Genomic DNA, 22,770 nt, shown 5'->3' with positions numbered 1-22,770 from the left:
GTATGATGACACACGTCTAGAGAAGAAAGGCCTGACGATGAATCAGCACTAGAAAGACTCACACCATCATTGTTGAAGGTTCCAGTATTTTATTACTTAAAACTTATGACAGGAGTCAACAAATCAATAACAGGAGAAAATCACTGGAGTCTAACGATTGAGAGAACAAAACAGGGATAAAAGTAAAGTCTGAGCTCATAAAGGAAAAAGTGTTGAAGCTGGAGAGACAAGCCAGGCTGCATCTGCATCTGCACTCCCATCACACTGTAATCTCCTTATAATTACAAATCAAGTGCAGGAACGACAAAACTGTACAAGAGTAAGGCGAGACAGATAAAACATTTAAAAAAACAGAAACTGCAACACATGTCAAACTGATCCCAGAACAGAGGAGACTTCAGATCAAACGGAGACTTAACTGTCAGAAATAAGCAGCTCAGAATCAAACCCCTCCCCCCCCCCAGTAACAGTAAATCACATAAAGCAACCCGCAGTAAAATGAACTAAGTGTTTATGATGTTTAGTTTTATTTAGAGTGTGTGTGTGTGTGTGTGTGTGTGTGTGTGTGTGTGTGTGTGTGTGTGTGTGTGTGAGCTAACTTGTGACCAATATTTTGAGCTGTTTCTCTTTTTTTAAACTAGCAGATTAAACAATCATAAAACCAGAACAGATTAATAGTGAAAATCATAGTGTTGCTAAAAACAGTAGAATTTGAACGTTGAGACATCGCCCTGCTGCCTCACACACTCTCGGCATCGACGGTGTCTGGAAAAAAGAAATATGAAAAAGAGAACACAACATTTACTCAAGGAGCGGCAGGGACGTACCAGGGCGTGCAGTGTCAGCTCAGGTCTGTGTGGATGTGCACATGGCAGCAAGAGACCGTGGTTTGGCTTTTGTAAAATGTTTGGCAACAGCACAAACAAACTGTAATCCTGACCGACGGGGACTGTAATCCATACCTGGTTCCTTCAGCGCCTGTGCGTTCCCCACCAGCACCGTCAGCGATTCAGTGTTCCCGCCGAGGATCTCCACAGACAGGTTGTTGTTCTGCTGCTCCTCCACGATCCTCTTCTGAAGCTCCTCCTAACAACACACACACACACACACACACACACACACACACACACACACACACACACACACACACACACACACACACACACACACACACACAAGTACAGTCATTGGATTAAAGAAATGTTTTTTCCCAGTGCTGCTAAAAAAGATGCACATTAATTACCTCCACCGAGGAGGTTTCACTTTCACCCCCGTCTGCTGGTTTGTCAGCAGGATTTCTATAAAACTTTTTGACAAGGACAGGAAATGTTTTGTCTCTGTAACATTGTGAGACCTTTCTTTGACATTTTCACCAATTTACCAGGGAATAATTAATGGATCTTGAATCCTCAGCTTCCACCAACCAGTGTTTCCGGACGTGTATGTGGTCACAGTGACGTTTGTCCAATCAAATCTTATCCATTACTCTTTGAGTCCAAGTGACAACTGGTTGAAACACATTCCCTAAAGGCAGATTTGAGATGTTCAAGAAGCCAAAAACATGACCTGAGAGGACACAGGTGTGTGTGTGTGTGTGTGTGTGTGTGTGTGTATAGCTTCTACACACCTCACACATCACTGATAGCTGCAGTGGTAAATCATCCAGCTTCACAAAATCTTCCTCGTCTGACTTCTGACTTGTGTTTCCTGACCCCACCTCCTGCATCAATAATAAAGAAATGAATACAAAGACAAGAAGAATCATTCCAAAGTCTCTCGATAGGATGAGCACGAATTTAAAATGGACATACGTCTACGTTGATCATGACGGGTGAGTCAGAGTCAGGGCTGCTCGTAGTGGACGACTTGTTGGGGACATCCTGACCATTGGAGACTAAGGTGTTTTCTTCTGAGGCAGCAGCTGCCTCCACTTTACCCTCCTCCTCCTCCTCCTCCTCAGGACTCTGGCACTCCGCTGTGCTACATTCATCCACTGTGCAATTCATAGTCTCAACTGCCTCATTAACTTCTGCGAGACAAAGATTTGTGATAAAAGGTAAAAGAGGTTAACAACCGGTGTGAAAATAGATTGACCCAGTTTTAAATTGTGCAAGTTGGAGATTTCCCTCTAAAAATATCCAGAGGGCCTCACCGTCATCGTTCTCCGAACTCCACCGTTCAGGTTTGGTCTCCTGGGATTCACCGGCTGTTGTCCCCTAGAACACGACATAGTTACACAGATCAGACTGAGACGACAGATGGTTTTTGTTATGTGGTTGTTGATGGAAAGAAATTAACCGTGGCTCTCACCTCCTGCTCCACTTGTCCATCAGCTGACACCTGCAGCGAGGTTTGAACATCAACAGGTCCGGCCTCGAACTCCTCCATTTCCTCCTCCTCGTTCTCGTCCTCGCCACTGCCGTAGTTTGTCAGAGCCTGAGTCTCTGCTTTGGAAAGACCTGAAAAAAAAGGCAGCACAAAAATGAGATTTGAATATGTACCATGAATACAGCATAAAAACACAGGACTGAAATTTGTTTTCTTTTGCTTTGGATTATTTTCAAAAGCATTTTGCTTTAAGATACATTTTTCTATTTATAAAAGTAAATATGATATTACAGGTTCAGTGCTTTCAGATACAAACAGTCAGTTTTAAGTTGTGAGCTACAGAAGGAAGAACCTGATGCAATCTAAAGACACTTATTCAAAGTTTTATTTTGAAGAGAAAAGGTAGGAAAGAGAGAGTAAGACTGTTTCCTTCTTTATTTAAAAAAAAAAAGGGCTCTTGACATAAAATAAACCTCTCTCACTGATTGACAGAGGGATTCCTTGTCCAGCTCCTTCCTCTTCCTCTTCAACCTCAGAGGCTTCACTGCTCCTGTTGTTGTTCTTCATCTCTGTCTGCAGGTAAATCTCCTGTCGTGTAGAATCACTTCCCTGCTCGGCTTCATCCTGGTCCTGAAGGTAGAAATAAAGAGAGATTATTCTAACACTGTTCACTGACGTGTTACTGACAACGTCATTATCATTGTTAAAGAGACGAACCTTGTCTTCATCTGAGTAGACTGGAGAAACTGATTTATCACCACCAGCTGATGTATTTCCCTAATTGATCAATTAACAACAAGAGTCTAATTAGTTTCAGTCAAAATTAGTTCAGTTTAATTTTTGAATCACATTAAAGTGCAGAGTGGAAACACAACAAAAAAAAAAAACAACTGACCTTGAGACGCTGCTTTTCTTTACTCGGTTGCTCCGTCCTCTTATTTTTTTGTTTGGCTGCTGAAGCGACGTTGCTGCTGTTGTCCAGATCCTGCATGAGCCTGAAGAAAGCCAGTTCGTTGAAGAGGATCTCTGAGATCTCCACCAGGAGGTCCTCTCCGCAGTCCTTCAGAGTGCGACCGACAAACTTACTGAGAGAGTCCTGGTGCCAGAAACAAAATCCAAGACGTGTCAGAAAGACTTCATTCACACGCATGTCACATGTGTCTGAGGAACGTGACGGCCGTTGTACCTGCAGGATTCCTCCCAGCTGTCTGTGGAAAAAGCGAACAAACTCCTTGCTTTCGTCGTTTTGCTGCGTGAGAGTAAGGACCATGCGCCGCACAGATGTCAACAGCTGCAGGGAACACACCTCGTCCATGTTCTCCTAAGTGAAGAAAACAGAAATCAATATGAGACGTGTTCACATTCTTAGTATAAACAAATAATTGATATAAAATCAAATCTGTTATATCCATGTAACATTTAATCTGAGCCTTGAAGCAACACGGTGAAACTTTTCCACCATAAAATAGCAGCTTTTTTTATTCCCACGCCTCATCCTGAACGCTCTTGCTCTGTGTGACTTTGGTGAGTGGATTCGATCTCCTGTGAGAAGTGTGGAACTGATCGTCTTCAATTGCGTTTATCTCCAATAATCAGCCCAAAAACTTTTGAAATATGAATAATTATAAACAGAGCTTGGTGGATTTGTTACAGCAGCAGCTCATCTCTTTCAGGAAGACGGGGATTATGGGAAATATCCACCGCTCTGTTGTGTTTAAATTCAGTGGGACCACGCAGTCAGAGCTATGGTCAACGCATTGACAAAGTGTTGCTTTAAAACAATTACTGAATTAGAATAACAAGCCCATACTTTATATTTTATTAGTTAAACATAAGAGATTCAGAGTTTCTCCAGCAGCTGCCTGTGTTGGTGATTCTACCTTTAGGAAGGGAATGACTTCTGTCATGATGGCTTTGATCTGACGATCCAACTGCTGCGTGTCGATCTGAGGACAGCGCAAGTCACCAGCTTCTGCTCCTGCCCACACACAAATGTCACCGTTAATACGTATTTTAAAAATCAGCTAAATTAAAGAGCACAGTATTCTACAGTCGCTACAGTTCTTTGCACATGTTGCAGTCGGTCATGGGGTCGGGTACCTTCCAGGGGTTGCGCAGGGTTAACAGAAGGATGTTCAGCGTGTGAGACGTCAGAGCCACCTGCACCTGCAGCGCCGGCATTGCAGGGGTTAAATTCAGCTTTTAGCTTCATGCGCTCATACTCCCTAATCCTGGCCAGAGCTTTGTCTAAATGAATCACTGTGTTGCCTATCGGAGCAGCGTAGAGAGGAAGGAGAGCAGGGAGAAACAGAAATGGGATATGAATATTTCAAAAATCAATGCAGCAAGAGGAAAGAGAAGACAGTGATGGATATTAATGCACCTGCAGAACAACCAGGCTGACACTAGAGGATCAAACACAGTATCCCAGGCGTCGCTTATTAATCAGATACTGAAATTCTGCAAATTTGAGAGTCGGCCATTCAGGATATATTCTTAAATTTGGCAGAGTAGAGTTGATCCTATGTGTAAAAACTGATTGTTCACCCAGAGAAACTCTGCTGGAAAAACTGGGAAGGGGAACCTCAGTCAAAGTAAGTAGGCAAAGCAAATCAGCTGAACACGAGTGGAGAGTGAAAGATTTCTGAGCTTTAAACCGTCACTTTCCAAAATCAGAAGCTGTACACATGCAACTGCAAACTATACCCAGGTCGTCATTAGCGAATGGTTCCAGGTTGGAGGAGGTCGACATGGTGCTGTCGTTGTCCACCGACTCTGCCTCCTCCCGCTTCTTCATTCTGTTCTGTGTGTTCACATTCTTCTCCACCACCTCCTGAAGGAGACAAGCATTCTGCTTTGAGTACAAACACAAACCAACACCTCCATCTTACATTTGATCATCTTCAATATAAGACAATAGATGAATCACAGATCCACTTAATAAACAGCACCCAAAGAATTCACAGTGTAAACACGGAAAATTAGACATTTCCTGAACAAAGGTTATTTAGACAGACAAGGGTCTGGCTTCCAATTAGCAGATCTCTGGGGACCTTGGCCCAGAACAAAGGATTCATGTCTCATCTGGGAAACAGAGACATGGAGAGATGAGGGTCATTTTCTTTACAGACAGGCTGTGCTGTGCTGCCAAGTTCAATTCAAAGACAATGAAAATAGGGTGGGGGGAATTAAAATCAGAGAATTGAAAGAGACATTGACGGATGACATGAGACGAGGCAGAGACAGATGAAAGGTGAGAGAGAGAGACTGATCAAAGACGGAAATGTAGACGAGGAAGAAAGTAAAGTTAGTGAAACAATATACTGCAGAACAGGCCACAGCTTGTTAATAAGAAGAGAAGAAACATTATGGAGGAAGGGGTGGGAGTCTCATGCTGGGAGGTGATGATGCGTCTCTTACTGCATCACTGGTAGCCAGACTCTCACTGGGCGTCAGCTCGGAGTGAGAGCCTGCGGCCCACACCACAGGACCGAGAGGGGGCAGCTGGTCTTCAGCTGCACTCTTCTCTGCCAGGTGCCGAGTCACTATATCCTGAGAGAGACACAGACAGATGGTTGTAACCATGGACTGAAGTTAGCAATGAAAGATTGTGTGAGGTCAGATTGCATGTGATTCTAATATCGAAATCAGATTACATCACACAAGGATAGACACAGTTTGGATTAAATCAAATATTAAAAATAGAAGATAATGGTTTCAGACACGTTTCCCAAAATAGTTCAAGGCCGCCAGCTTTACTACATTTGTCCTTAAATCCCACAGTCTGCCATTTACAAAAATACCCATTTTATAATACAATCAGATAATTAGAGCCCAGTCTTAAGAATATGTTCACATTAGATTGAAACAACAGATGCATGTGTCCACTCTCACCTGGAGGGAATAGAGCGCCCTCTGCCGTAAGTAGTCGGTGTTGAGCAGCTGCAGCTCATGAAAGAGCTCGATGAGAAAGTGAGGCCGGGACTCATTCTGGGAAATCAAGGTCGCCACTTCGGAGTAAATGGTTTCCCTCAGAGCCTCGAACAGAGAGAAATCACTGCTCGCATCTGCAGGTTCAAAGGAATTAACGGTCATTTACAGAATCTGGTCCATGAGTGAAAACAGTCATCTGTCCTCGTACGTAGAAGCTTTAGTGCAGATTTGGATGCATGTGATGTTAAGGTAACACGAAACCAAACAATTCTTGGATTCGCATTTTGAGATTACCTGGTGCTTCTGTGCATGCAATTCTGTTAGAGAGGAAGGGTGTCCTCCAAGCATAGGCTGTGAGTAAGATAAATTAAAAGTGACAAAGTAATTTGACCCAGAATTAAAATAAACGTGACAAATACACAAAATAAATAAAAATTATGTAAAATGATGAGATGCATTAATTACATAAAAAAAAGTGTTGATGTAAAATAAGCCAGATGTGGATATAAAAAAAATTAAACAGAAAAGAGTGCAGGTGTATAACATTCACTAGGGGTATTTCTATCCATACCAGAGGAGAGGTCATTTCTTTTGTTCCCAGGCTTAGTCTTGCTGTTCAGTTTCTCTTGAGTCAGTTTGTCGAGCAGACTCTGATTCTGATTCTTCTGACGGGTCGGGGCGGCCCTCTCCTGGACAAAGTCCACAGTGCTGCTGTCACTGTCACGGTCTGAGGAGCACACAACAAAATAAAACCACAGGTGAGAGCACATTGACACCTGCATCAGCCATCATCGCCAGAAACTCCCAAATCTTTCCATCTTTTTTTAGAACGACAACTCTGCGTTAGAAACATCATCACTTGAGGTGAACAAACAGTTTCTACCAGGTGTCTGTGATTTGCACTCTCACATTCAGCCCTTCCAGATAATTTCAGGAGATTATGTGGAGTTCAGTGTCTGAAAGCAGCTTCAGTTACACATTCCATTCCATTTTCCTACCTTCACTGTTCTTGTTGTGCCCTTTGTTCCACCTGCGACGACCCTTGGAGTTGGGAGTCTTGCTTCGGGAGGCCAGGTTGGCTTGTGCGGAGGCCTTACGCCCGGCCTTGAAAGTCTTGGTTATAGTGGTGGGGTCAACAGGATCGGGCATGCTGGAGAAGCTCTCCAGTGATGCCTGGTCAAAGTCTTGAGGTCTGGAGGGGCGGTTCACAAAAGTGGGAGAGGAGGGGGGGGACTCTTGTGGGTGATTTTTAGATGGGTGAGGCTGGACGGTGTTGTTTGCGTAGGAGGTGTTGAGCCAGCCAGAAGCTCTAAAAGGGATCATGTAGAAAAATAAATATACGAACAACAATGTTGGATGATTGAAAATGTCTTTAAATGCAAAGTGTGACAGACATACCCTCGTTCTGGCGTCTTGTTAAGAGGAGAGCGCTGCAGCGGGGGAGGGAAACTCATGTACTCTGTTTTGATTGAAGTGTTGGGGTCTAATTGCTGCTTCTGGTGGTTGGATGCAGCATGACCTGCTGCATCCTGAGGGAACTCACCCATGGGAGCAGGAAACAGTGGATACAAGTTAAAGCCTGTAGGAATGAAAAATAAAACTTAATTAGCCTGACAGTTAGACATTTGGACTTTCACTTCTTCACAACTGAGTCACTTTAAAATATATTCATGACTTCAAATTCAAATGCACCTTTTAAAATGACTTATAATTTATTTTTGAGTAGCTGGGAGGGTTTTTGGAACTCTACACTCTGCACAAACCAAAAAGACAAAACTTTGACAGACTGTCAAAAAGACATTTGTTTTAGAATTAAACATGTGTGCCATACTGGGAGGGAACGGGGATAAGGCAGCAGTTGACATGTTGTTGGTATTAGGATGCAGGGTAGAGGAGAAGGGGAAGATGCCAGGAGAGGCCGAGGGACCAGAGCTGGATTCCTGGGATGAACTCTGCTTCTGGGTCTGCCAACCTGCTGCTGAAGAGGAAGGCTGCTGCAGCTGCTGCTGCTGCTGCTGCTGCTGCTGGCGAAGGAGGTCGTTCAGGACCTGCTTTAGTCTGGAGGAGAAGTTTCACATTAACAAAGATGTACCACTTACGTTACAGATAAAGTAGTGTATGTATGCTATTGCTTTCACCGTTGTATGTTGTTTTGCTGCCAAGCCAGCTGTGTGTAACACTGGTTGAGCTGGTGCATGACCAGCTGGACCTGCGGCGATGGAAGGTTGTTTGGTAACATGCTGTACTGACTCGTCAGCAGGGTTTGCAGCATGTAGGACAGGGTCTGTGGAAAGAGAAAACACAAGAGGTTCATTACTTTCTGTTTTATTTTGGAAGAGAAAGAAAATCCACTTCCACTTGTTCAGTGCACCAACCTGCTGGTCCTGCAGGAGCGTCTGACACATGCTGGTGCTGAAATCCAGCTGTCTCTGCAGCTGGCTGATCTGATCCTGCCAGGGACACGAGCCCTCAGTAAAGGAAAGCTCTGAAGCCCAGCGGAGGTTTTCTTGCCTCCGTGTACCTCCATGTTGGTTTGCAGACTGGTTCAAACTCCTCGACGGCTGCTGCTGCTGCTGCTGCTGCTGCTGCTTGACCTTCGTCTTGTTATGAAGATTGCCACCACACTCACCTGAGAAAGCTGGTGGAGGCTTTAGGTTACTGGAGACACAGAAAGGCAAGCACATGCATTTAAAATACATATTATAGATATCAGAACTAGAACGTAACATCATTCATACTGGCTCCACTGTGTCTCACCTTCCTTGATTATTCCTGTTACTGTAAGAGCACTGGTTCCTGCTCGAAAGGAAGATGTGGATGTCGTCATCAGAGGTGCTCTCTGCACATTCTTCCTGCTCCTCTTCCTCCTCTGCACCTATCTCCGTGTGATATTCATCATCATCATCGTCGTCGTCATCGTCGTCATCATCACCATCGAGGTGGCAAGGAGAGGAACCCCAGGTAGCCATTGTTCTAATGACACATCAACAAAATGTTACAAAATGTAGCCGTATGTGGACGACTGATAAGTTAAAATTCCTATATCAGTTAAATAAAATGATGAGTGAGAAGTGCTCTACAAAAAGAAAGAAATATCAATACTAAAAACCAACTTATCACTTGGACATTTGTGAGGCAAGCCCCTGGAACTATATGCCTCATACCTTTCATCCCTGCTGACAGTTTGCGAGGGCGTAGCGAGGCTGTCCTGGTCGTCAGTCCGGTGAGGAGAATCACCGACACCACGACGCCTCTGGTGTTCAGCCATCAAGGACTCTAAGTGCTTTCTGCGTTGGCGCAGTTCTTCCCGCAGGATTTGGTGGCGACGCATCTCTGACCAAAGCTGCTGGCGAGGCAAGAACAAAGGGGAGTCAATTCTGAACATGCAGGTCACATTTTGACCATTGACTCTTTGTGGTCGAGGGTCTTACCTCATTGTCAGTGACTGAAGACGTAGCTGCTTCTGGAGCAGTGGGTTTGAGGACACCGGAGTTGGTCTTAAGTCCGGATGATGAAGTCTGAATAGTGGCCGGAGAGGAAACTGCAACTGGGACCTTTTTCAGCAAACCCTGCTGACTCACCGTGCTGGACACAGATGACTAGAAAGACATGGATATTTACAGTATATATTACAAATACGTAACCCACAGGTTTGAACAACAGGTTTACACAGAATTGACAGTTTATTAAGTACACTTAGCTAAAACTAATGCAGCCTGATACAACAATCGTGCAATGAATCCAAAGATTTTGTCAAAACTGAGGTGTTCATTTTATTTCATGATTATTAAATCTAATATCAGTTCTACTTCCTGATTCCACCTTTTCTGAAATCCTATTTTACTTTCATGGAGTATGACAGGAAACCTGTGTGTGTAAAATACCTGGAGGTCGGGACAAGCCCACTGGAGGTCGTGGATTTTGCCTTGAATTTCTGTGAGCCTCTGACGCTCCTCGTGGAGCTGCTTCAACTCATGTTTCTGCTGAAGCAGCTTCTCCTCATACAACTTCTCCCTGAGTTCAGAGTAGTTTTAAATGCAATGTGAATTAAACCAATTCCAAAACACAATGAGACAAAATAAACAGAAAATACTGAAAAAAAAGTTTTGAACATTTGTCAACGTGTCAAAGTGTCAAACAGGCCATACCTGGCCTTGCTGGAGAGAGTCAGGTCTCTGGAATTCTGTTTAGATCCAGATCCGAGTGGCCTCGTTGCAGTAGCTCTGGTGTTATTTGGCTGTTGGTGTAAAGCTTCATCCTCGTTAGCTGTTGTAGCATCTGTGTCATCACTCTGATGGAGGCAGAAACACACTTTAACTACGGTTTTGCAAAGCTATATGTCATCTGTTGAAAATGAATGCAGCATCTGTTTGATGGCATACACAGGAGTCATCAAAGTCAGGAATGTTCAGATCCTACGCTTTATGTTACACTGCGACAATTTAGAAAACCCACAGCAACACTATATTGACATGACACAGTACATTAGTCTCACCTGAACCATGGCAACCAGTTCCTGCAGCTGCCGTAGTTTCTGCTTTGCTGTCTGACGATGGACCTTCTGGGAAAATCCTCCATCGTTCCCCAGGCTGCTCCTCCGACTGGACCCCGATGCTTCGCTGTCAGGAGCCACAGCCTGTGCACCCGTGTCTTGATCGAGACATTCCTCATCTTCATCCTCGTGCTTCACCTGATTATAGGGAGTGTCCCTGTTGTACTGGCACTCTAGATGAGAGCAAAGTTACAGAAATGTTTGGATTCTGTTGGTCTGAAAAGTCATGTCCTGTAGAAATGTGTTGCTTGCCCCTTTTAAACTTTAAATTGACATAAACCTTCAACTGCGTGCTCCTGAAATCTTGAAAGCATCATCCAAACAACTTCACACTAATCATTTTGTGTATTTATACATATTTATACATACACAAGATGTGAAATTAGTCAGTGTGTCCATGTGCGTACCTATGGCTGAGGGAAGTTTGAAGCTGCGGAGGTTGGCTGCTGAGCGGTTGTTGATCTCACACTCAGTGTTGAGTCTGCCGTCCCGGTTGTTAGTACCACTGCTCCTGACACTGCGCCCGTTGGTCAGGCTGTTCAGGTCTGTCCAGTTCCCTCTGCGCTGTGGGTTTCTAAAGATCACATGCAGCATCTATTATGGTTACATCCCAGTAGTGGAATCATGCACATCGTATTGTAATCCCAATTTGTTTATAGTGAAAACTTTTTCTCCTCTGACATTTAAATGTTATCGTCAGTTTATTTACTAATTCATTTATTTAGACCCTCACCTGATATTAGTCACAGGCTGGCGGTTCTCCTGCTCAGAGTCAAACATGGCTTCAAATATAGAACCATCCTCCGTTTCATCTTCCTCATCTTCTTCATCCTCTTTCACATTTTCATTGACCGCATCCACCATCATATCAGAAGTCTGCTCATAGTACTGAACTAACTCCCGGAGCTCATTCAAACGCTTGTGGACCTCCTTCAGCTTCCTGTGGGGAGTTAATAATTACAACAGATCACGTGAATGAAATTGATGTGTAACAATTTCCGATTTTATGAAACAAACAAGAGCAATGTCTTAAAATTTGTGCCACTACTTAAGGTCAAAGTTCATAGTCACATACAGAAGAGCAAACCCCGACTGAGTATCTTGTTTAAGAGAACTTTAGCAGCAAACTTATGAACTGGTGGCACAATCTAACACAATGTAGGTTTTGTTGCTACGAGGTTGCACTGCACCATCCTGTGTTACACAACAGGCAGTCTACAGCACCATGCTGCTGATACACAACATTCCAATTAAAGTGCTTGAAGCTGGGAGTATTTCTGAGCGCACCTGAGCTTGTCTGTGGAGTTGGCGCTGTCCTGGTGTTGTGTGAGTGAAGGATGAAATGAAGTGGAGGCTGAGGCCCCATTAGTGCACAGAGCAGCTGCGCCATCTGAAGATCCTCCCACACTCAGGCTGAACTGTGCCGACAGGCCACGACCTGCAGGGAGACACGTGATGAAATGATACAGAACTATAACAAGAAGCTTTGTATGTTCTAATGAGCAGTATTCTTACATGAGTTATTGTTGAGAGTTTGGTCTCTCAGTGAATGCAGCTCCTGCAGGATCTTGTCCATGGTTTGCTTTTTGTCATGGAGTTCTTGGAGCTTGGTGAGTTTGACGCTGGCAGCTGTTGCTCCAGTGTCTAATCCAGTGTGTGGGCCGGAGGCTGAGTGGAGCAGTGGCCTGTGTTGAGGTGGGCCAACGGCCTGGGGAGCCCTGGACCAGCGCAGCTCTCTGGAGAGGGAAAGACTCTGCGCCTGGCGACGGTTGTCTGGCACCGCTTTAGTCTATAGGACAAATAATAATGAAAGTCTAAAACTATAACTTCCTTATTTAATTCAACAATAATTGATAAAATAACGATTGTTAAAGCACCAACAAGGCTTGTCAGAGGCAAGAGACGAACCTTACAAACAGAGTCTTCACAAAATTGTACAAAATGCATTTATATTTAAACACATTAGTGTATGAAATATTTCATAAATGACAACGGTATCATTCATCTGTGTCTACTATACCTGAGAGTCATGTAGTTGGTTGTGGAACCGCTGGATCAAATCATTTAACTCATCATTCAGTTCTGATGTGATGCTCAGGCCGGATACACTGCCTGTGGTTTCTGTGACAACTAGTGAAGAACAAAATGTACAAAAGGAATGAAACATACAGTCAAGTTCAGTCAATCTGAATAGTTAAAACTTTTGTTCTGTAGGCTTTGAGCCTCAGTGCTTCTGAAATCAAATAATGGTTACTTGATTCAAGTTCTCAGCTTTAATTTGAATAGATATATATTAATATAGAAAGAACTGTGTGAGAGATTTTCGCCTTTGAACACATAGCGGCTAAATGTTATGATTTCACAAGTAATTGGAGACTTGGCTTCTCTTTGGCAGCTGTGTGTTGTTTTGATGTTAGTCCTTGCACAAAAAACATCAGATGTGCCTCAGAGTTGAAAGTTGCTATTTACATTTATTGAGATTATTACTATTTACATTTAGAGATGTCTGTCAAAATGAGGATTGGTTGGTTTGCCAAAGTCAGGAGGGTGCGCGCTAAAAAAACATGAGAAATGCATGAAAATGGAAAACAACTGGTAGACAAAGGAACGTCTTGTGGATGAGAAGACAATCAACTGTGTGGTGAAGAAAAACTCCTTTATCAAGAGAAGTCCTCGTGACCATAACCGGAGGATCCACCACAAGATGCAAGCCCTCAGTTAACCTCAAAAACAGAGAGGACAGGCTGCAGTTGTGTGGACTGATGAAACTAAAATCCACCTAATGGAAAGAGGACTGGATTGGACATGTATGGCTGCAAAAGGACAAGGACACTGATATTGACTGAATAACAATATCTGTGATGTTTTGCCTGTTTTAAATGTGCCTTTGTGTCAGAGCACAGAACGATGGACATGCATTTCTTGCTTGATCTTCCTCAACACATAACATTAGTCTGAGACCATTTCAGGGACTATGTTAGTTAGTGTGTATCTCACCAGTGTCTTCAATCACAGCCAGTGCCTGTTCTGCGCTGTGCTGCATGGCCATCAGGGCTTCCTGGCGGCCCTGCAGGGCCCTGAGCTGCTCCTGCTGCTCCAGCATCTTCTTTAGCAGCTCGTGTTGCTTACGCAGATTCTCCAACTCCTCCTTCTGGTCAGCACGGACAACTTCTGGTCTACCGCTCTACAAAAAAGAACACACACCATATAAAACACTGAGTCGAACAAAACCCACAAGAGCAACACTGCAGAAATGTTATATGGTATGGAATGGTCAGGTATTGACAAAGCAAATAAGCAAAACACGTGCAGTGAAAAGGGCAAAGTAGCGACATGGTGCTTTGGTTCCATTTCCTCAGAATATTAAGACAACACGGAATTATAATTGTAATAACACTGTCAACAGACAATGCAAAAGAGAACATTAACATCAGTCATAACAAATATACACACCATAGCATTTGAGGCATCAGAAGAGCGGACCTCAATGTTAAGAGAAGTGCTCTCTGCCAGTGAACCTGAGCCCACTGCAGAATCCAGGGTCCCTACATCGTCCTCTTCATTCTCCCGTGCCTAAAGACAAAGCAGAGACAACAGCCTCACTCAAACAAAGCTACAACAAAAAAAGTTTGCCGAGTATAGAGACTGAAAAGAGCCAGTGAATTTAATTCTTACAGTTCTGTTAAAAACTACATTGTACTTCAGAGAAATACTTGAATCCAGTTACAGCGATCAAAACAAATTACCCCACAGCAAAAACGGTGTCATGCTATGTCCCACATCTATCATCCCGTGAAACATGACTCCCCTGTTGGGTGTTTCAGGCCACAGAGAAAGACATTCATTAAACATATATGTGTGGCAGGCTGCCTGGATACCGAGAAGAACAGGTTGCACTCGAGCTGTTAGTTAGCTTATAAACTACTTTGCACATGACACAGCACATTTAGCCAAGATTAAACAGATTTGTCTGATAGAGTCAGTAGTAAGGCACACAAGTAGATTCTCATTAGAAACTGAGCTTTTAAGACAGAGACACAGTTGATAAACTTACCAGCATTTTCTGCAGGAACCGTAAATAAGACTTCTCCTGCTCCTTGAGGTGGTTGATGAGGTGAGAGAGACGCTCCACGTTGGCCGGCACATCATTCTTCTCCACCAGGTCATCCCGCATGGAGCTGGCCTTGCTGATGTACTCCCGGATCTGGATCAGTTTGCTCACCACCTGAGACCATGCAAAGAAAGGAGGGTGGAGTATGGGTGTGGGTTTCAGAGGAGCACATGAGGAGAGGACAAAGACGGATGTAAGGAAAAGTGAGCGAGCATCTGTAGCGACGGCTCAGACTCGGCTAAACAAGAGCAGAGAGGGGGTTGGGCACAAAACTCACTGGGCACCGAGGATGGCATATTTATAAATTGCCCTAAATACAGTTTCAGCTGCACCACCTCTCGCTCACATTTATCCTAGTTCTGGTTTCACAGTAGAAGTCTGAGAGCAGTGATACACAGACATAAACTATATGTACATGTTAGAATTGATTCATTTCAATCAGTAATATTTAGTTGAGTCTTTGTATAAAATTACAGGGGTTTCATCAATGCCAGTTACTTACTACACTTCATTAACAGTCAGACCAGCCATCTATGTAAATTTGCTGATGTTACACATCTCAAGACCCCCTGAACTAGCCAGCTGTTTCTCTGTTAAAACTTTATACAGCTAATATCTATATGCATTGTCTGTTATGTATGAGTGCACATGTGAATTGCTACTAACAACTTTGTTGTTCAATTAAAATGAAGGTATCTTTTTGTAAAAGGCAGCAAGACTCATATCATAAAAAGTAAATCAGATTGTTTCGGTTATTCAGTAAAATATCTCAGCATCTGCTTGATGGACTGGAGCCAACTTTGTTAAACAATTGTGCATATTTGAGACAAAGATTGTTCCACGGAATCCTCAACAGACAACAAGACATTAAGACCAAGCTTTAGAAACTACAGGACAAAATATTACCTGGCTGCTGTCTACTTGTGGCTCCTCTCTCCCATATGCTCTGTGCACCAAGGGCCCTCTCTCTGCGCCACCAAGGCTGAGCCTTGGAGTTTCCTTGGTAGGAATCACAGGGGTTAACGTATCCCTGAGTGCTGGGCTCTGCTTCTTGGTTTCCTTGGTGATGGCTGGAGTGGCTGGGGCAGAGGAGGAGGGAGGCAGCAGCGTCTTGCTCTTGTTAGTGTTTACATGCAGAGGTAGGAAGTTGTAGGGCTTCTTGTTCTCTCCAGCTAACTGCCGCTGGTTGTTGGCAGCAGTGACACGCCCCTGGGAGTCACTGCCGATGCTCCTCTAAATAAGAATAAAGATGATTTAGACAAATCACAACTCACTATTCTCCTCATTCTTTCAAAAACCTCAGATACTGTAATTGTTCCTCTCATTATTAAGGTTTTGCTACTGTCATGTTTCTGTACCAGGCCTCTACAATTTATTTAAGTAATTGCATTTTAATAGATTTGAAGGCAAAATGAAAGAAATAGAATTGTATTTGTTGAAGGTTTTAGTGGCGTCTAGTGGTGAAGTTGCATATTGCAACAAACTGCTCACTGTAACCTCTCCACCTACTTCCAAGCCTGAAGGAAAAATACATTGGCCTTGAAGTGACCTACAAATAATCTTGTTTTGTTTTCCATCTTTACATATGCAGCTAAACATTATATAACTAATCCAGTAAAAAATAATGATATGACAATGAATTGATTGAAAATGTCCTCTGACTTCAGCTTTGTCCATCAAGGAGGAGGCTTAAATATTCTCCCAAAGATTCACTCTGTTGTTCACCCCTCAGCAAAGTTTGCATGTCCTTCCATTCTTGAACAGCTCTGTCTGCTATTTTTTTTTAACTGCTGGGACAGAACAAGGTCAACTACACGACTCCATGCTAAACTATGAAAACTATTCTGATATCACTTCCTCTGCTGACTGCTGGAGGATCACAGCAGTGCATTGGCATTTATTTGCTGAAAGATTACTTGTTACGCATCTGCTGATGGAATGAGCGTTGTGTTATAAACTACTGTTTGTGCAGAGCGGGTACATTAATACAGTATAGATCAGGATGTGCTCATTAAAACGTTGCCCTACAGTGTTTTAGTCAAAAACTCCACAGATTTAATTTATTTCTAAATATACACCCAACAAGATCACACTTTTCTCACAAAGCTTCCTGTCAGATTTTTAATTGTGTTGTGTTACTGTACTGACTGTCAGCAGTCTACAGCACCAAATGGAGCCAGTTACATCATGAAATAAAGCTACATGTAAGTCCCTCAAGCATATGTATGTCAAATAAAAATCTATTTCTGTATTCCAGGAACATAAATTGACCACAATGAACTAAACAAAATACTTCTAATGGGATACAGCAGATGTTTACCTCATCCAGGTCTGTGAAATTGATCCTCTGACGCAGCTTGTCTAGCTCAGCTTGGTCTGGAACAGACATCTGGGTGGTGTATTTGATGTGTGGGAAAGAATGAGGAGTGCGTGCTCTCCTGCGACCGGCCCCGGGGGTGGACTCGGGTGAAATATCATTAGTCAGGCGGCTCTCCACCACTGCAGCTGACAGCTTCTTCTTGTTCTTCTCTGATGAGCGGTTGGCTTTCTTCTGCTGCACACCCCAGTCCTGAACAACAACAAAAGAAGAAAATGGTTTATTATAATATGTGTTTACTTTTATTGTGACAAAATGTGTTTACTGTTCACTTCAGACATACTGTGGCATCAATAAGCTATGACAGCCACAGCTCCAGTAATAATGGTTGTGTAGTAAAAGCTGAAAGTGTTGAGGAGTCCCTCCAGCGTGACAATATTTAAAAATGAAACTGCCATTTCTTAATAGTTTCCACGAGGGTCTAATCCAGCCCTCACCATGTTGTTGAGTCTATCTTCCAGACTGCCATTGGTTACCGTCCAGTTGTGTAGCTCTTCTGAACTGTCATCGAAAGGAGCACCTCCGGTTGCCATGACACACAGTCACTGCTGGGAATTCACAACAAAAAAGCACAGTGGTCAGCGCACACAGAAAAGACAGAACACACAACAACTTTCCCAAGTACACATTAAAAACATTTGACAAAAGAAGAACGTCGTGTAAATGCACGTGTGGATTGCTACTAATTTTGTTGTACTTTGTTTCGCAATGACAATAAAGGAACCTGTCCGTCTGCTTAGCAAGATAGCTCTTGTTTGCTGAGGCAACTTAAAAACATTTAACAACCTGACACCCAACTTCTGTTAATGCATTTTAATTTCAAAGATGAACATATTTACATTAATGTGCAATCCATTTACTCTGCAGTGCTACTCTCCTTATAGCTCATCTTGCTCTCCACTCACTCTTACTTACTTAGTAAAGTAATGCAGATTCTTGGATGTCTTTTTTTGTCTGCTAACGTTGCTCTATTTTTCCAAAAGATGTTACTATAGAGACACGTTTTCCCCAACGCAGCTTTAAAAATTCTTAAAAGGCTGCAAGACTAATCTCATGAAAAGTTAATCTAATTATTTAACTTTTTCAGTAACATACCCGAGCATCTGCTTGATGAAATTGTGCATTTTGTTTTTTGGATAAACAGCTCAGGGAACTGAAGAGAACCACTCAAGCTAGAGATAAGGGAACAATGAGAGGGAAACACTTCACTGCCACTGGGCAAAATAACATGAAACAAGGTTTATCTTATCTAGAAGCAGTTAGCTTGTATATTCTACAGTCAGAGCTAATGCAATCACCTGTGAAAGCATCATTTCTTACCGACAGCCAACGACGACACTTCAGAGAAACACGTTTTCTGTGAGCTGATCGTTAGCAGCAGTTGGGTTTTGTTGTTGTGTCTGTGTCTGTGTGTGTCTATCTGTGTCTGTGTGTGTGTGTGTGTGTGTGTGTGTGTCTGTGTGGCCCGCTGTGGTTCCCGGGTGTGAACACAACAATGACCCGTTCCCTCCACCACGCAGCGGGGTTGTTTATCCCCGTAACACACGCCGGCTAACCGTTAGCTTACCTGTCAGGACGCGTAGCTACGAGCTAAGAGTCAACCTGTGGTGACTGGTGAAGTTGTCGCTTTGCTAAACTTCAAACTAGCTTCGCAACTCCATCCAGAGCCGAACCTGGTTCACGCAATCCCCATGGCAACTCGGGCTAACCCCCCACCCCCATCGACCCGGCCAGTCCACTGGTTAGCGCCACTTTGGTTATCGACCAACAACAACATCGATCCACACAACTCATCAATCTCAGGCACCTTCATGCTAACGAGTCGCCAAAAGTAGTAGCCGAGCCTGTGTTTGTGTAGCCCGGGCTAACGCTACTTAGCTCGCTAACAGCCGCTCGGTGCTAACTTTAAATGTCACGGTAAAAGTTGTAAGCAGGATAAAGGCTAATTTACAGCGGGTCAGATTAGCGAGGTTGTCGCGCTAAAACTACGAACAACCGGGGGGGGGGGGTGACTGCCCAGCGTTAGCATCGCGTGGCTAACGACAAACCACAGCAGGTTGATGGAATTACAGCCTTTTAGTGTCGTTATTACAAAACAACAACAACAAAAAAACACAAATGTGCTAGCTAAAGTTAGCTTGTCGGAAAGGGTCGGTGTTACCATTCAGAGGAAGGGGAGCGAACAGCGCGGGTTAGTGCGTCACAAACAGCGGTGGAGGCTTCGCCGATTCCCGCAGAGTCAGGTCGGAGACATCGGATAAATAAAACACGTTCGATCGGTCCCCAAATGCAGCAACTCCGGGATATGTACGCACTCCCGTGCAGCAGGCGGCGCTCCACGTTAGCCGCTTTCTAACCCCCCCCCCCCCCCCCCCCCCCCCCTCCAACCGGAAGGAAACGGTGTTATTGTCGTAAGCCGTGCGTTCGTCGCAGTGTCCAACTTGCGCACTTGTACGCGGAGCACGGATGGTTTAAGTGGAGAGAGGAAATCAAACAGCCGAGCAACTTTGCCCACATCGCTTCACGCGCTCGATCAGTTGTTGAAGTTTGAGTTCAAGTTTCCATTTTGAGCGTCTGTTAGCCTCTTAGCCTCCGCGGCTAATGGGAGCTAGTTAGCAACGGGAAGCTAACGATTTTTTTTTTTAAACCGTGGTTTTGTTTTGTTTTTCTTGTTGTGACCAGCCGGGGACGAAATGGGGTCCTCGAAGAAACACAAGGAAAAGAGCCGCGATAAGGACACAGAGGACCGGCGTCGTGAACACAAGAAACACCGACACAAGGAGCGAGACGCCTCGGAGCGAGATGGAAATCGGGCCAAGGAGAAGCGAAAGCGCTCCAGGTCCAGGGATAGAAGCGGGCGAGAGAGTCGCAGCAAAGGGGAAAAGAGCGGCGGCGAGCCCCGGATCAAGAAGGAGAAGGTTGACACTGCGTATGAGGAGAGCAACACGGAAGTGCAGCCCCAGTCTGCGAGCGGAGACGCGTCCCTCAGCATCGAGGACACCAACAAACTCAGGGCCAAGCTGGGCCTGAAGCCTCTGGAGCTGAACGAGAACAAGAAGGAGCTCGGTACCAAAGAGGATCCGATGGTGGCCGCGACCATTAATCCGGTCCTCATCAAGCAGCAGAAAGATATGAGAGAGAAGCTTGCCGCTTTGAAGGAAAAACGCATCCTGAACCAGAAATTGGGGAAAGTGAAGACCCTGGCTGAGGATGACTGGCTGGACGACACGTCTGCTTGGGTGGAGAGAAGCAGAAACATGGCAAAGGAAAAAGAATTGGCAGAGAAAAGAGCCAAACTTCTGGAGGAGATGGACCAGGAGTTCGGTGTGAGCAGCCTGGTAGAGGAGGAGTTCGCTCAAAGCAAGAATGATTCCTACACGTGTCGAGATTTGAAGGGACTCAAGGTGCAGCACAAGGTGGATTCCTTCACCGAGGGTCAGACCGTCGTCCTGACCTTGCAGGACAAAGGTGTGCTTGAGGAGGAGGAAGATGTGCTTGTAAATGTTGGGCTGGTGGACAAGGAAAAGGCAGAAAAGAACGTGGAATTGAAAAAGAAAAAGCCAGATTACAAGCCATACGAAGAAGAAGAGAGCGTGGATGATATGATTACGTTAAAGTCTCGCTCTGTTCTTTCAAAGTATGACGAGGAAATTGAGGGCGAAAAGAAAAAGAGCTTCCGGTTGAATACTGGGGGCTTTGCGGATGGGGAGCGAGAGCGGGAGATCCAGGCCATGAGAGAGTCTCTGCGAAATCAGGCCCAGACCTTGGAAATGCCTGCCCTCAGCATCGCCTCAGAGTATTACACACCTCAGGAGATGGTGGGCTTCAAAAAGACAAAATGCCGGGTGAAGAAGATCAGGAAGAAGGAGAAGCAGACAGCTGCAGATGAACTTCGCATCGACGATACCCGCAGTTCTGACTTTGGCTCCAGAGCACGTGGTCGGGGCCGCAAAAAGGTGGATGCTGATGGCGAGGAAGTAAAGGAGGAGGAAGCGGAGGAGGAGGAGGAGAAGAGCAAACTGCCACACAATATCCTACAGTTGTCCGATGACATCAGAATGGCAGAAATGGACATAAGCGATGATGAAGGTTTCACACTCTCTGAATCAGCTGTAATTGAGGAGGACGAGGCTGAGCAGGAGCTGCAGAAACAACTGGAGAAGCAGAGGAAGCTGAGGCAAAAGCAGCTCCTCAAAGACTCTGGAGAGAAGGTGGCACAGCAGATTAAAGAGCTTGATAAAGGCGAGAGTGACAATGATCCTGACAGGAAGAACAACATTGTTTTCAACGCCACATCAGAGTTTTGCAGAACTCTGGGTGACATTCCAACTTACGGACTGTCCGGCAACAGAGAGGACCAAGAAGAAATTATGGACTTCGAACAGGAGGAAGAGAAGGATGATGCTGGAGGCTCAGACTCAGAAATTGATGAAAATGTTGGATGGAGCACAGTTAACTTGGATGAGGAGATAAAACAACCTGACTTCGCCACAGCCTCTGCCACCATTTTAGATGAAGAGCCCATTGTCAACTCCGGCCTTGCTGCTGCCTTGTTGTTGTGCAAGAACAAAGGTCTGTTGGACACTCAAATGCAGAAGGTGGCCCGCGTCAAAGCAACAAAGGGCGCCCTGCCCAATGACAACTACTGCATTGAGGACAAAATGGGCTTTGATGACAAGTACAGTCGCCGAGAAGAATACAGAGGCTTCACACAAGATTTCAAGGAGAAGGAAAGTTACAGGCCTGATGTCAAGATTGAGTATGTGGACGAGTCTGGGCGGAGACTCACTCCAAAAGAAGCGTTCCGGCAACTTTCACACCGATTCCATGGGAAAGGGTCTGGAAAGATGAAGACGGAGAGGAGGATGAAGAAGCTTGAGGAGGAGGCACTGCTGAAGAAGATGAGCAGCAGTGACACTCCTCTGGGGACTGTGGCTCTGCTTCAAGAGAAACAGAAATCTCAGAAAACACCATATATTGTGCTCAGTGGGAGTGGGAAAAGTATGAATGCAAACACCATCACTAAATAAGTAAATGGGGAAGAGTGAATTAGCTTAAGTGCAAAAACACACTTTCTCACACAGTATGTTTTAAGTAAAGTAACTGCATGTCCTAGTTCATGCAAGCCTTGTTGTGCAGAATTGTTGAATAAAATGAATACAAATAAGAGAAATGTCTTTTTCTTTTGTTTGAAATTTTCTAAGCTTTATAGAATTGTAAATGGTGCAATTTTGTTTTTAAAACCTACAAAACAACCAATATAAACTTTTCTTTCACTTAAAATTATACATTTAATAACACTAGGTAATATTTCACAGGAAGTATTCATGTTTTCTAAATCAGTGTTGTGATCCACAGGCTTTTAACTGACTCAATACAATCTAATAATAAATAAACTTTCCTACTACAAATGTTTACAGTATCACTTCATAAAGTAGGGTGGATTTTTTTTTTTTATCCAACACAGCA

General features: G+C 44.2%; 2 protein-coding genes across 19 annotated transcripts; one reads left to right on the top strand and one right to left on the bottom strand.

The window, feature by feature from the left end:
• Positions 1-69: 69 nt before the first annotated feature.
• On the bottom strand, positions 70-19,602 carry pcm1 (pericentriolar material 1). 18 transcript variants are annotated; one of them, XM_069529425.1, is made up of 40 exons: positions 19,463-19,602; positions 17,739-17,849; positions 17,245-17,493; positions 15,831-16,157; positions 14,868-15,038; positions 14,267-14,386; positions 13,811-13,997; positions 12,834-12,943; positions 12,329-12,602; positions 12,101-12,251; positions 11,547-11,753; positions 11,221-11,387; positions 10,757-10,986; positions 10,410-10,552; positions 10,146-10,275; positions 9,693-9,860; positions 9,426-9,607; positions 9,019-9,234; positions 8,637-8,919; positions 8,400-8,545; positions 8,093-8,319; positions 7,660-7,840; positions 7,260-7,570; positions 6,833-6,988; positions 6,556-6,612; positions 6,223-6,395; positions 5,749-5,880; positions 5,035-5,161; positions 4,429-4,596; positions 4,209-4,306; positions 3,515-3,649; positions 3,224-3,424; positions 3,046-3,105; positions 2,811-2,958; positions 2,299-2,459; positions 2,153-2,216; positions 1,812-2,029; positions 1,628-1,720; positions 963-1,086; positions 70-765 (listed from the first exon to the last, which is right to left on the bottom strand). In XM_069529425.1, the coding sequence occupies exons 2-40, from the start codon at positions 17,832-17,834 to the stop codon at positions 740-742; spliced, it is 6,417 nt and encodes a 2,138-aa protein (XP_069385526.1). In that variant the 5' UTR covers positions 17,835-17,849; positions 19,463-19,602; the 3' UTR covers positions 70-739. The 18 variants fall into 18 exon arrangements, with proteins under 18 accessions (XP_069385526.1, XP_019958659.2, XP_069385535.1 ...); XM_020103100.2 differs by having other exon boundaries at positions 2,311-2,459; XM_069529434.1 differs by having other exon boundaries at positions 4,429-4,494.
• A 27-nt stretch (positions 19,603-19,629) lies between these two features.
• sart1 (spliceosome associated factor 1, recruiter of U4/U6.U5 tri-snRNP) lies at positions 19,630-22,474 on the top strand. Its single transcript, XM_020103108.2, has one exon. The coding sequence runs from the start codon at positions 19,995-19,997 to the stop codon at positions 22,329-22,331; it is 2,337 nt and encodes a 778-aa protein (XP_019958667.2). The 5' UTR covers positions 19,630-19,994; the 3' UTR covers positions 22,332-22,474.
• The last annotated feature ends 296 nt before the right edge of the window (positions 22,475-22,770 follow it).

This window comes from Paralichthys olivaceus, chromosome 8 (genome assembly GCF_024713975.1).
Source record: "Paralichthys olivaceus isolate ysfri-2021 chromosome 8, ASM2471397v2, whole genome shotgun sequence".
NCBI classification, from domain to species: Eukaryota; Metazoa; Chordata; class Actinopteri; order Pleuronectiformes; family Paralichthyidae; genus Paralichthys; species Paralichthys olivaceus.
This window is presented reverse-complemented; position numbering and strand designations above follow the sequence as displayed.